At 35.9% G+C, this 14,895-nt stretch overlaps 1 protein-coding gene across 1 annotated transcript in view; it reads left to right on the forward strand.

The window, feature by feature from the left end:
- Positions 1 to 234: 234 nt before the first annotated feature.
- The window catches only part of LOC129276460 (chloride channel protein 2-like), a 29,329-nt gene continuing 14,668 nt past the window's right edge, over positions 235 to 14,895 (forward strand). Inside the window, exons 1-10 of the mRNA XM_064109485.1 lie at positions 235 to 593; positions 6,422 to 6,602; positions 7,825 to 7,966; positions 9,050 to 9,181; positions 9,729 to 9,857; positions 10,808 to 10,941; positions 11,925 to 12,002; positions 12,717 to 12,921; positions 13,559 to 13,643; positions 14,471 to 14,572. Of these exons, the coding sequence (XP_063965555.1) occupies positions 6,477 to 6,602; positions 7,825 to 7,966; positions 9,050 to 9,181; positions 9,729 to 9,857; positions 10,808 to 10,941; positions 11,925 to 12,002; positions 12,717 to 12,921; positions 13,559 to 13,643; positions 14,471 to 14,572 (1,133 nt within the window). The 5' untranslated portion in view covers positions 235 to 593; positions 6,422 to 6,476. The remainder of the gene's footprint in view (positions 594 to 6,421; positions 6,603 to 7,824; positions 7,967 to 9,049; positions 9,182 to 9,728; positions 9,858 to 10,807; positions 10,942 to 11,924; positions 12,003 to 12,716; positions 12,922 to 13,558; positions 13,644 to 14,470; positions 14,573 to 14,895) is intronic.

Raw genomic sequence — 14,895 nt, forward strand, 5'->3', positions numbered from 1 at the left:
ATATTTAACACGACATATTCTTGTTATGGGATATAGGACAGCAACTAATGAAAAATTGAAAGCTAATCTTCTTCCAAAAAAGGAGTCTTCTTACAATTTGAGGAGCAAATATTTGCTCTCTCAATATCAGACACTGACCAGTGGATATTCATTAAAAGGTTATAGCACGTCCCCCTTCCCCATTATTATTGAAGAAAATATGTTTGGATAAATTTCGAATGTTTGCGCCAGGTCACTTGCGGGATTTTTACTTCCAATAGAATAGGTAGGCCTACCGGTGTTAGTGATCATATTCCCTTTTTTCAATAAAAAAAGTTTTTTGGAAATACACGTACATCCATGATCTACCGCAATATACTGTAGAGAGAGCCAAATAGAGATAACAAGGGTGTTGAATTGAGCAGTATATTGAAAGATTGACCATTTTGGAGAGAGAGAGAGACAACAAAATCGGAAGGGCAGTTTCGGTATGTTTGGACTGTACCTTGTATTGCTCTTTTATTCACGCTAATTCATTTCTACCTGACTGGTATATAATGTGAATATACGTGTACTCCAGCCAGAAGCTTGCACTCTCCTTGATTTAATTATTGGTAAGTTTTTTTTTTGTTATTTATGCTTAATTGCTCATTTTGTTTTTAAAGATTTGATAATTTTGTCTTTTTAAGTGAGGTAATTTCTAAATGTCAAGTTAGTCTTATGCGTGTCAATTGAAAAGTTCTTTCAAATTTGTAAATGATACAGCATTTGCGCGGATTGCAATGGGTTATCCGATTGTTGATTTAAAAAAGAAGCATAAGAAACACTATGCAGTTTCCCTTTTCTCAGTGTCGGCCTGCTCTAATGAGAGTTTGTTGAGTATGTTTGCTTTTTGTTGTGCTTTAATTATATTTGCACCTATTGTGTTTTCTGAAGTAGACACAATGCCCCCACCCTAGTTGTCAGGAAAAAAATATATATGGTTGCTTACCGATGAAATTTAACCCTTTTCCTTTGTTTTCATTTCCGATATTTGGTATCATCAAGGAGCTTCCAAGCTCCTTGGTATCATATTTTTTTCTGTTGGAAATGAATAAATCCCCAAACAAATGGTTTTCTTAGATATGACAGTAATTAAAAAAACACAATTGATCAAGTAGAATAGAGAAAAGGAGGGAGGAGGGGGCTTGTGTGCTATACCCTTTCAACATCATCATTCACAAAGAGAAATTGGCCAGTGGCGGATCTCGTGATGGGGGGGATCCGGTCCGTGCTTGCCCCCCCCCCCCCCTCCTTGAGAGCAAAAAATGTATAGCACAAAGTTTCGGACACACCTAAGTGAAGATTTTTTGTTAATTTTATTATTTTTTTCTTGTCAGATTTTTCGTGCCATAACTTAACCCTCTTCATGGGGGGGGGGGGGGGGGGGCTTGTCATTTTCTGTAGGCCTATAAAACTGTCCGCCCTGGGCCTCTTTTGGTAAATTTTGGATCAGTCCCTAAACATGGCGTATACTCTTGGTACTTTTCTTGGGTATTTCAATACAGTGTTTTTGCGATGGGAAGCTTCCCCGGAAGCAGCTGATGTCATATTCTGGTGATATTGCTCAGAATACCAACACGTTAGTGTCCGGTCTTATCCAGATTCCCAAACACATTGATATGACTCAATCAGTGATGTTCACATGAAATAGTTAACTTGAGATATTCTCCCAATCTCTCATACGGTATGTACTTAGTACCCGAGTGACCGAGTCAAGTTATCAAGAGCCCCCATTGCCTATAATAATAACCTGGATTACAGTATTGTTAAAAATTAATGCCCTAAGAAAATGGGAATTTAAATCATGTTCATTATACTTTGTGTTTGTCATGGTCTGTAGAACAATGTCATGTTACGTTTTTAGCGTATAGAAGAGTTATAGAAGTATAGAAGAGTTCAAGATGACTGTCATCATATTAGGTTGTAATATTCGTATATCTTTACAAGGATATAAGCTGCTTTTTTGTATGCATTACGTTAATGTCATGTTTTATTTTTGTTGTTGTTCATTATTATTATTATTATTGTTAAAATCATTGATAGTTTTTTTGTTTATGTTTTGTTATTATGTTGATTCAATAAACACATGGGAAAAACGTCATCAAGAGCCCCATATACGCAGCTTGTAAAAAGTAGAACAAAAAACGGATCTAAAGGACTGTTTAGAACCTTTCTCTGCTTCTTTGAAAAACATTTAAAGGTTATTATTGGTCCTAATAATAGTCTACAGACCTTCTTTGAAGAGTCTTTAAAAAAAGATTGCTATAATAATAATAATAACCTACAGACCCACGGATGCTATTTCTAATTGTATCAGTCGATCGTGTTTTTTTAATTTTATTTTTTTTACTTATATCTTAAATTGTTGTATTGAAAAAGGTGCAAATTTTTGCTCGCTTCGCTTTCTCGAAACAGAAATCTTGCCCCGTAGGCCTACTGCCATATCTGCATGACCCCCTTAAATTTTTGTCTGATTTTATACGCCACTGCCGCTCGTCCCCTGGATCCGTACCTGAGCTTTAATATTTAAAACTAAATTTAGTTCTCGTGTCCTTTATGGTTGCACTGTCCAGATAATCTAATATTTGTTCACAGCAAGACTAATCATTGTCATTACCAGAGATAAGGCATATACCGTCTAGACACATCGAGGATGGCCCGGCCAATTCACATTCATCAAATAAGCGTGATTAAAATCTCATTGAAATATATTCGCTCCCGGATGCCAACTTTAAATTTTTTATTTTCAATTTTTTAAACTTTTTTTTTAAACCCATAGAAAAGAAGAGCCTCTGTTGTTGGTTAACATAATTCACAAAATATTTTATCATATTTGAAGTTATATATGCCTAGCTTATCATCAGGGGCGGATCCAGGATTTTAAAAAAAGGGGGGGGGCAAATTTTTCGGAGGAAAAATTGGACAAGCAAAAAAAAGGTTTTCAACCACAAATTAAGGGTATTTCGTACCCGAAAAAAAAAATGACAAGAAAAAAAGTCTCTAATTTAAAAAGAGGTGGCACACTTCTGTTTATATGGCATTTTTACATTACAAATTTTTAATTTTGCTTCTCAAAAGAGGGGGCACGTACCCCTGTGCCCCCCTGCATCTGCGCCTGCTTATCATGTAAGATACACTGCATTTATGATCCCCTTTTTCTGGGGGGGGGGGGTGACTTAGATAAACATTGAAATAGTGGCGGATCCGGGATTTTCCAAAACGGGGTCACATTTTCCCGAGGAAAATTTGACAAGCAAAATAAAAAAAGAAAAGAAAAAGGGTCCTCACTTTCAAAAGGGAGGGGGGCACATATGTCTTAGAACGACAAATTTAAATTCAAAATTTTGATTATGCCTCTCAAGGGGGAGGGGCGGATGTGCCACCCCCTCGCCCCTAAGATCCGCCAGTGTATTGAAAATATCCAGACTTTAAATGTTGATATTAATAGAACACTAAATAATTTCAAACATTACATTAATAGCGATATTGAAATATCATGACAATAGGGATGCTTTTCACTATGGAAACGATATAAGCTCGAAAGACTTGCATCCCATTTATTTTGTGAGTGTGAAATGCGTCTTTGAACCCCGCTTTGAACATTGGTGATACCAATGACAGTTCGTGACGTGTACGGGTGACAGCCTAGCCTGCAACTGTCAGGCCAGATATATTTTCCGCGCTTCGAATAGTAATAATTCAATTATTGTTCATTTGGCATCAATGGCGTGATGTGCGCGACGCTAAATGCAATTGGCAGCCATGGTTCGAAATAAATTATGAATTTACATATTAATGCGACCAAACCATTGAATTTAGTGTATTTACATTTCATTTGTAATTCTGGCGAAATTAAGTCATTTGCTTGGATTTTTTTGTTACGAACGACGTTCATATTGGATTGTATATTTGAGGACATATTCTTCCACTTCTATATCAACTGGTTACTTTCAGTGATTTGTTCGATTTAGGTAAGAAAAATATTTTTGTCTTTGAAATGGACGTTTAATAATCAACGAGAATGATAGTAATAGTGTTACATTATTATATACATGATATACTAGTAATAAGCATATGATTCATGAGGGTATCAGTATTTTTTGTTCATAGAATGAGAAATTGCAGATTGATTGATTGACGATTTGAAAAATTATCAGGCAGCGAGTAAATGATGCAGTTTGAAGCTTACGTTTGAGTGCAAGCCGTGATGAGCCTACATAAGGGGGGGGGGGGGGGTGGGGGGGAATTATCACGGTTCAACAAAGTGGACCGGTAAAACAAACGACATCCCATGCTATCTCACTGCCCTACCCTTTTCTCCCACCGGGTCAATCCCTTCTCCCCGCCACGCCCCTTTCCCCATCAAGCCATTTACCAGTCTTCCATTCACGTGCCCTATATAGCAGTGCTTGACCATGTTGACTGTCTCTCGTACCAGTTATAAACGTTTTCACCATCGTCATCACCACTGTCATCATCTTCATCGTCAAGTTCATCATCGTCGTCATCATTATCATTATCATCATCATCATCATCATCATGGGTGTCGATTTGTGTTGTGAATCTATTGTTCAAGGGGGGGGGGGGGGTGATCTATTGTTTTGCCTCCCACCCATGAATAGTATGACGTCACGGATCGACACCAGTGATCATCATCATCATCCGGGGCGGATCCAGGATTTTCGAAAGGGGGGGGGGGAATATTTTTCTGATGAAAATTTTACAAGAAAAAAAAAGGTCTTCACCTACTGAATCGTAGGTCATTTCGTCCGCGGAAATTTTGAAAGCAAGAAAAAAAAAAGGTCCCCACTTTTAAGGGGGGGGGGGGGAGGACTTGGGAAAAGCGGTATATTTACATTACAAATTTTGATTATGGCTCTCAAAGAGGGGGGGGGGGCACATGCCGGTTCCTATAGATCCGCCACGTGGTGATCATCATCATCATCATCACTATATCATCATCATCATCATCGGCATCATCATCATACATCATCATATTGATAATTGTTACCATTTATTTAGCACCTTTCAAAACATTTTTACTTACAATAGGGACATTCATTCATATCCTACACGTCACTCACCAGACTTTCATTTGACAAACCCGAAAATAATTTTAGCACATAAAACAATTAGACACCACGACCCAGATATATGGAACGACATACCCAATCATATTAAACTCACTGCATCTGTCTTTTCTTTTAAAGCTTCATTGAAAAAATACCTTTTATCCAGATATTCATAAATCTCTCACCTGCACTTGCACCCACTAGCACACACTTCATTTTTCAATTTCTACTTTTTGTTCCCGTTCTTTGATGATTCGTGACATTAATTTTTTTTCTTACAGACACAAGTAATTTCATAGGTTTCCATGAAGCCCTTCCCTTTTTGGCTGCTATGCTTCAAGCATAATATTTTGCTTATATAGTTTGCCTCTGCATTTCACTCATTAATTTTTTTAAATATTGTATTTGTGTCTTTCTCCAGTCACTATATATAAGATTGTCACTGGGTTATATACTTTATGCTATATCATGATTATGTCTCACGCATTGTAAATTTATTTTGTATATGAATAAATGCAGAAAATCCTGCAAAAAAAATAGTTATCATTATCATCTACATGCATGTATTTCTTATTTGCAGCAATATCAAGGTGTATATAATCAATTGTTGAAAAATTCTCTTTGTGGGTTAAAATAGGCCTCGTCATGTGTTCTTCGAAAAACATGACTTTTTCAGACACGCATTTCTACATTTAGGCCTACACTTCGCGATATGAACTGTTCTTAAACTTTCTATCAAAGTGATGAAAAAAAGATCGAATCGCTTCATCAAGTGAGGCTACCATCATGACCATGACCGAGTGGTCTAAGGCGCCTGGCAATACATGGAAAGTCCGGGGTTCGATCCCGGCCGCGGCACCTATGCCCGTGAACAAGGCATTTATTTAATCTACAATGCTCTTTTAGCCTTCTTTCAAATAAATGGAAATGCTATATGCATTATTGGTAACTAGGTGTGCACTTCAGGGGCCGCGGAACCGTGTACAAAAACGTAAAAATTACCATATGATTGTGATTTTTAGCATGGTCAGCCCCCCCACTTTTGGCTCAGCCCCCCCCCCCCCACTTTGAAAATCGTTCCGCGGCCCCTGCACTTGTTTAAAAAAAATAGTGAAAGTTTGGGGGTAACGCCCCTTTTAGTAAACTTCAACAAAGTACGAGACGTATCCCAAGACGTATATATCCAATGGCTATCAGGATGATGATATTGAGGGTTCCCAAATTAATTTGATGAAAAGAATTAGTTAACGATATGTAATGAAATGATACTTTATACTAAATGAAAAGATAAAATGCAATTTGATCTCATTTTGAAATCATCTACCCAGTTTTCCTCCCGGTTTTCCTTCCGTGGATCCGTCCAAAACAGGTGCAGACTACGCGATGGCAGCTAGTCGTCTTGCACGTCAATCTATTTGCGCCGAGATGGCAAAAGATCAACAAGACCTTTTAAAATTCAAGATGGCGCTCCAACCGGATAAACGACAGATGGAATATGAGCAAACTTTGGTGAGCATTATTTCATATTTTTACAGATTTTTTCAATAAATTGTTGTAAAAATAGGTTGCCTTTTATAACAAGATCGTGAATGTATGTTTTAGGGGAAGATTTTGTATGCAATGACGTTGTTTTAGAGGGGAAATTGATTGGCTTCCTGATTCATATTTGAGAATTATTGAAAACCTGACACGTAGTTCAATACGTGGGCACATGTATTAGCAAGGTAAACAAGCGCGAGACGGCGAAAATTGATTGAAAACTCAAACTGTTTGTTATACTTTTGAAAGGTTTTCTCTTATTCTTTTTATCTCCCATGGTTTAAATATTTGGGAGATACAAAACTGGACATAACCTAGACTAATGTAGACATGGTAGATCTACACACAGAACATGAGAAATAAGATTTGGGCAAGACTTCCAATATCCACAATGTCCCCTCCACTAAAATAAAATTGAAAAAAAAAAAATATGGAGAAGGTTTATCAAAAATTATCTCACTGTATATTTAAGAGATTTAGGAAAGAAAAGTTGGATACATACCAAAATGTGGCTTTATTCTGTTATCATCCATCTTGATATAGTAGAAATAACATCCAACATAAAATTTAAAAACGAGAATAACATCATTCCAAATCCAACTCTATGTTGAATGTTTTATTTTCTCTGTTTTTTACAACTTATTATCCCCTTTTCCTATTTTCATTCAGACGAAGGCAAGCCAGCCCAGGTTGATCATATAAAATAGAAAAGATCATCTTTACCTAAATTTTGATTTAAGACATTTAAGGCAAAAAAGGATGAATGATACATTTGAGCGAATAGTTATTGTTGAGGTGCTGGTGATGTTGGTGTTGATGGTGATGATAATGATGTTGAAAATGATGATTATGAAGAGTGAATATGATAATGTTGATGATTATGATGATGATAACGGTGATGATGATGTTGATGGTGGTAATGATGACGATGACAATGATGGCGGTGGTGATGATGATAATGATAAATTATAAATGACTTAATGATCTTGATGGTGATGGTGGTGATGATCAAGATAAATAATGAAGAATTGATGTCAATGATGATTATGATAATTATGGTAATAATGGGGTAATGATGATGATGATGATAAATTTGTAAAGAGATTTGCATACAAATGCTGTACAGCATTATCGTTTTAATAGTATTCTACATGTACCTCGTACTAACCTTTTCCGTTATATTACCCTGTAGATGCATGGCCAATATTCGCGTGACTTGGGTCAGTTTGCGAAGGCCAAAGCAGCAAAGTTACGAGAGGAGAAAGAGAGACAGAGGAAGGTTGAAGATGAATTCCTTCGCTATACCACCGAGAGTCGATGCCTCAGATGTAAAGGTGAATATTGAAAAGGCAAAATTTTCAGACATCACAATAGTGTTAGTGTGTGTATTTGAGTTTTGTCAGACGTGTTTCAATCAGATATGATTATTTACGTCTGGGACAGACCTTTAACGTCACCATCCGAAAGACGTGACCAGGGCTCGAACCTCGAACCTCTGCATCAATTTGTAACTTCCCCACATAGCTTCCTTTAATCCCTTTAATACATCAGAACGATGTGTCTAAGCGCTTTACAGATATATTATTTCCCAGGTCATCGGATTCAATCAGTTATTCCCGCACACAATGTATGCACATCCTCCAATCCCTGAGGAGTATTCCAGTCAGCCAAATAGAAATGTATTTGATTGAAGACTTTTGAAGTTCTGTAAATCCTTAGCTCAAATTCTTTTGTTTCCGCTCTAAAATCAGACCACTGTAAATTTTAAAGTTTGTTTTTAGGTTTTTGCCCGATAAGATCATGCAGGTTGCTTATTTTGTAGCAGCAGATTGATCACAATTAAGTACAGTAGACTCTATAATTTTGTATAAATTCAGAAAATAGGAATTCCACCTTGAGGGATGGAAGGGGGGGGGGGCAGGCACATTGCGAGTTAGAGATTGTGCCCAAATTTCAATTAAATTGAAGGGAAACAAAAATCTTTAAGATAATAGTCAACATCAAGTATTATGCATTCATGTCTTTATATACATACATGTAGGCCTATGTATTTTAGCCTGCAACCTATTTTGCTATTAAGGTACATAGAAGTCCTTATACATGACAAGACTTTTATTCCAGTTCTTTCAGTGGATGAGTGTATTACTCAAAGTGATCACTTCCTCCTCCAACATTTGCTCCTGCCTTAAGTATTTCTGAAGAATTTGCATATATTTGTTACTTATGTTGTAGGCTATAAGGCTAGTGTTTTTCTAAAAATAATACAATGCTACATACTGTAAATTATACTTAACCTATAGTTATTGCAGATAATCATGGATCGCCATGAGTGTTGTATCTGATAGAAACAAGTGTTACAATTATACAACATATTTGAACCTACAATTAACTTTCTTCCCCTCACTCTATTTCAACAGCATCTTTGATACAGTTCAGGAACTGGGTATTCTCAAAGATAGGAGAGGATTGGATATTTCTGGCATTGCTTGGAGTCATAATGGCATTGCTCTCATTCGCACTGGACTACACCATTCAGAAGTTTCAAACAGGTAATTTTCACTCTGAATTAAACTTTTTTCCTTACCAACTGAAATTGTTATTCTATAGGTACATGTATGTAAAACGGGAGAGAGAAAAGGAGAGGGATGGGGTCATATTATCTAGAATCATAGAGGTTCAGACAAAACAACTATGGAAATTGAATGATTATGGAAAGTCAATCATTGTAATCATTTACAGTCCGTAGTTTCTCTATTTGCTTTTCATACAATTTTCTTTAAAAATAATTTATTTATTTATCATTTTCGAATTTCTTTATTCAATAATTCTTATTAATTTATTGATTTAATTATATTATTTTACTCATTAATATTATTTGCAATATTAGGAAAAAAGAGTTTTTATTATTTTACTTTTGGGAAGGGAAGGGGGTGAGCAAGAGGGAAGGAAGAATTTTTCAGTTTCAGTTTTTATTTTTTCTCATTTCCAACAAGCAAATTAATATTTTATATAGATGACTATGGTAACTTAAACCAAGTGACTTGTATGATATTGGTAGGAAGGTACATTTCTTGATTTTTTTCCCAATCCTTGCAGCTCAAGTTCATCTCTTCTACATGATTGAGGGGAATGCATTTCTTCAGTACCTGGCTTGGGTTGGTTTCCCTGTCATCCTCATCGTTTTCTCTGCTGGATTCGTCCATCTGGTGTCACCTCATGCTATAGGTAAGACCAATATTTGATAGGATGTTTTGGACTCTTTCAGCGAGTCTAGGGTGTGTTTTCTTTAAACTAAAGGTCAGCACACTCTATACGATCCGATACTACATGGTTTTTTAAATAAATCACATTTTGCTTTGTTACATGAAATCATAAATATTTTGTATTTCATACATGTACATATTACAAAATAATTTGTAGTTGTGATTATAGCACAAAATAAATCATGAGTCATCCTTTTTTTTAATACTTGGAGGGCAAATTTTGATTAAATGTATAATAAAGTACAAAAGAATATGTGGGGATATGATACATGTATGATCAGCTTGCTCATTATATATTCATGAGGACGTGCAGAGAACGGTTTTACCAAAATAATGCAAAACTTTAAAATGCCATAACTTTGTTATTCTCTTTTGATGCTGCAGAAACCAGTTTCATTAGTAAAAGGAAATGTTATTGTTTGTCAACAGATATATGACGATTTCGTTTTCATGGTCATCAAATTTCAGGATTTCAGAAGATTGAAAAAATAATTATTTTTATTTAAATTTATTTTCCTAAATTTATCATACAAAAATTGAATGATTCTTTAACATTGAAAGAATAATAGTCTAATGCAAAAGAATGTAACAATCACAAATGAATCGAAAAAAGCTTTTTAAGACAACTTTTTTTTCTGGTCTTGATTGAATGCAGTTATGAAGATTTAAAATATGTTCTCAGCAGGGGATCTTTTTCTATAATGTTTGTTTTCATTTTAGCATTTGTTCAGCAATAACAAATTCATTGATTCCCATATTGCAAATAATAAATTTTCAACTTGCCCTTGTTGATTTAGGCTTAAATCTTTGAGCGAGGACTCCATTTCAGTACTGTTAGGAGATCCCAACTCTAATCTAAACAGCCGTTATAAGATCTAATAATTTTTTTTGTTCCATTTTGTATCCATTTAGGTTCTGGTATTCCTGAAATGAAGACCATTTTAAGGGGTGTTGTCCTGGAAGAATATCTCTCGCTCCGTGCATTCCTATCTAAAGTGGTTGGTCTTGCCACGGCAGTGGGTAGTGGTATGCCCCTGGGAAAAGAGGTAGGTAGAAAAACTGAGGGAATTTCAGTCAATAATTAAAAGGTCTTGTGCAGTTTTGCAAGGTCTAGGTCTATTCAGCTTTATTAATCATTTGTGATCACTTAAGTTCAAAATACACTCAGGGAATAATTTTCCTGGTATCGCATCACAATTTCCTCCACATTTTTGAAAGACTGCTATGCATTAAGTCTTTTGTATAGCATATTTTTACATAGGACAGTACATTACTTAGTTGAGAGCTTTTCTCTTATGACCAAAAATGCTATTCAAATTTATAAAGCAAAGTTATTCCCTGACACTTTTAATGTATTATATATATTTTTAGGATATCAGACTGTTTGAAAAAGCAGTCCTTAATCTTGAATATTTTAGAAAAATATGTAACTTGTCAACATTGATCAGTATTATATACAACTAAAAGTGCTATCATATCCACACAACACAAGAATGTATGACAGGCACCTAAGTTTTTAAAGCTGTTAAAAGTTTGTATGGCTTTTAAAATTTTGAGTACTAAATTTTGTATATTTAATTAATAAAGTCCAACTTTCGAAAAAACTTAATACTAATCTCAAATAAGACTTTATTTAACATTGTTTTACTCTATTGGGCAATTCATTTTGCCATGATATAGTGTAAACAGAATTGCACTTTGTTGTTATTTCCTTCTCCAAGGATCCTATTAAATATACTGTGTTATTGATTCACATAACATTGAAATACATTCCCTGCCTATTTAGTGAAATTGAATATTTCTGTACAACAAATAGACAAACTTCAAATACATGTACATTTTATACATTAACAATGTAGGGGTGACAGTGTGCATGTTCTATTATTTCCTTAAAGAATGAATGATTGCAAAAAAATGTCAATGTTCATGTCATAAGTATTGTACATTACTGAATGTGTATGCCAGATAAAAAAATAAACTAGCCGTGTAAACATTCTTCCCTTTGTGTATCCTTTTTACAATTATACAGGGTCCGTTTGTTCACATTGCTAGTATTGTGTCTACCATGCTCAGTAAACTGATCGTCTCATTCAAGGGAATCTATGAGGTATGTATATTTCACAAACAAAAGGGCAATGGTACATTATATTTCCCTTTGGAATGTTATATTACCCTTGCCCATGTACTTCTGGGCTCAGATTCATGATAGTTCTTTTCACTGACTAATAGTTTATTCAATAACGAAAATCCCCAGTAACATTAAAATCCATGGATTTGATTGGCCGGTCATTCCACACCACCTGTCCTTAATGACAACTTTTGAGAAAGACGGTCCTGGATTTGTGACATTCCACTCTTTGTTTTCCAATCATTCAATTAAAAAGAATCATATTCCTGCCTTCAGTATCAAATATGATAGTAACTTATTATATGTCACTTGTACATTTACTTATAGATATTAATTCTGATGATGTTATATTCTTTGTCCTTTTGTATTATAATATATAAGTTCCATTTCTGAAAATGAATTTTAGTTGTGCACTTGGTGAATCTATTCAGGTATATCACTGTTTTGGATTCAGAATACAATTAATTGAGGATGTGATGCAAGGATGAATTAATTTTAGTAGCTCAAGTTGAATGTTTTAAATAAAGCACATAAATATTTGATCTAAGAGGCCTACATTCTCATCAGTAGAAAAAAAATACAGATTTGTGCCTAATTTCCTAGATGTATTTGAAGCATTAGTCCCATCCCTTGGTTTCTATGTCATCTTATTGAAATCACACCTGGTATTTTTAATATTAACTGTACATACAGAATGAATCCAGAAATTGCGAGATGCTTGCTGCGGCCTGTGCTGTGGGCGTTTCGTGCAACTTTGCGGCACCTATAGGGGGCGTCCTCTTCAGTATAGAGGTAACATCCGTCTATTTCGCCGTGCGGAACTACTGGCGAGGGTTCTTTGGGGCTGTGTGCGGAGCGTTTGTTTTCAGGCTGCTGGCAGTGTGGAATAAAGACGAAGGTAGGAAAATAATTGAAACTTGTTAATTGATGTGTAAAATATCATTGTGAATTCATAAGGATGAATCATGGAGGAGCCGTGGTGAAGTGGTTCTGACTCTCGCCTTGTAAACAGAGGGTCGAATCCCACTGCGGTCTGGCGTCCTTTGGCAAGGCGTTAAGCCACTCTTTGCCATTCTCGACCCAGGTGCTAAATGGGTACCCAGTAGGATGTGAAAGTCATTGTAGCTTGTCCAGTACTGTGTGCGCCTCATCGGCGACTGACTGGAATACTCCCCAGGGAGTGGAGGATATGCACACATTGTGTGCGGGAATGACTGATTGAATCCGATGACTGGGGTAATAATATATCTGTAAAGCGCTTAGACACGTCGTTTCGATGTATTAAGCGCTATATAAAAGCGGGTTATTATTATTATCCACCTGATACCATACTATTCTGTAGGACTTCAGGACTTCATTTGATAGTAAGAACTAGGACTTAATGGCTCATTTTTTTTCAGTGATCACTTCTTTGAAATCTTTCTGATATATTCAAATGCTTTTGGAGAGATGGAAAGACATATAAATGAATTGTTTTGGTCACATTCCCATACAGTGATGTAAAGTACACAAAATGAATATTGATTTCCTTTCAGAAACCATCACCGCGTTGTTCAAAACCAACTTCCGATTGGATTTCCCCTTCGATGTCCAAGAACTTGTGGCATTTGCATTCATTGGGTGAGTCAAAACTTCTTGTATATAATACATGAACCAAATTCTGTTTAATGATTTGCCAAAAGTGGAAGCGTCGTGGTGTAGCGGTTCTGACTCTTGCCTTGTAATCTGAGGGTTGTGTGTTCGAATCCCACCATGGCCTAGCGTCCTTTGGCAAGGCGTTAATCCACACTTTGCCACTCCACCCAGGTGTTAAATGGGTACCCGGTAGGATGTGAAAGCCTATATGTAGTATGCTTAGCAATTGAGTCTTGGAACTCTTGTTGGAATGCTCCCCAGAGAGTGGAGAAGGTGCATACATTGTATGCGGCCATGCAAGGATCCGATGACCGGGGTAATAATATGTCTGTAAAGCGCTGAGAGACGTCGTTCCGATGTATTAAGCGCTATATAAATGCGGAATATCATTATTATTATTATTAAAATAGTATCATGTGACCGAACGTAATGGAGATATGATGTGAATGATGTTGAAATCAAGATGCCAGTGAACAAAATTTGTTGATAAGCTGATCTGTGCCATGATGTCTCAGATCATGCAATCTGCACGTCCGCACATCCCAGTCTCTCTTCTCTTATCGGCAACTATTGTGATGTGACGGCACAGCATTTCAAGAATGAATTCTTACCAGGTACCCTTTTATTTACCTCATCTGGGTTGAGTTAAGCACAATGTAGATCAATTTCTTGCTGAAGTAAATGACCCATGACCCTCTGTTTCAAAGTCAGAAGACTTATTCACCGGCCACAATGCTTTATGTATGTTTGTCTGAGAAACGAATAATGGAACCGAAATAATCAATTTAATTTTGCTCTCTTCTATCTATCAGAGTCGTAAGTGGATTTGGAGGAGCTCTCTTTGTTTATCTACACCGAAAGATAGTCGACTTTGTGAGAAGTCAAAAGACCGTCAATCACTTCCTACAGAAAAAGTAAGTCATTCTCAATTTCTCAGCTGGAAGATTTCTGTTTTCTACCTTATAGTTGATATTGATTAACTATGCTTGAAGAATGATTCCGATTGGTTCCTGGGGTATAGTTCAAACTATGGTCTAAATCTTTGGTTTCACTATGGGTCGCCAAATGCAGAAAAAAAATCTCAATAACTAGATGATCAATTTTAATTACATTTTAAGCATTCAAATCATTGCCAAACTTTCTGAAAATGATTACTAAATATAGAAATAGTTTTCTTCAGTTCAACTGAATGAATTTAGAAAAAAATGTAATTTGTTGTATGTTTTAGAGATTAATT

This window comes from Lytechinus pictus, chromosome 14 (genome assembly GCF_037042905.1).
Source record: "Lytechinus pictus isolate F3 Inbred chromosome 14, Lp3.0, whole genome shotgun sequence".
Taxonomy (NCBI): domain Eukaryota; kingdom Metazoa; phylum Echinodermata; class Echinoidea; order Temnopleuroida; family Toxopneustidae; genus Lytechinus; species Lytechinus pictus.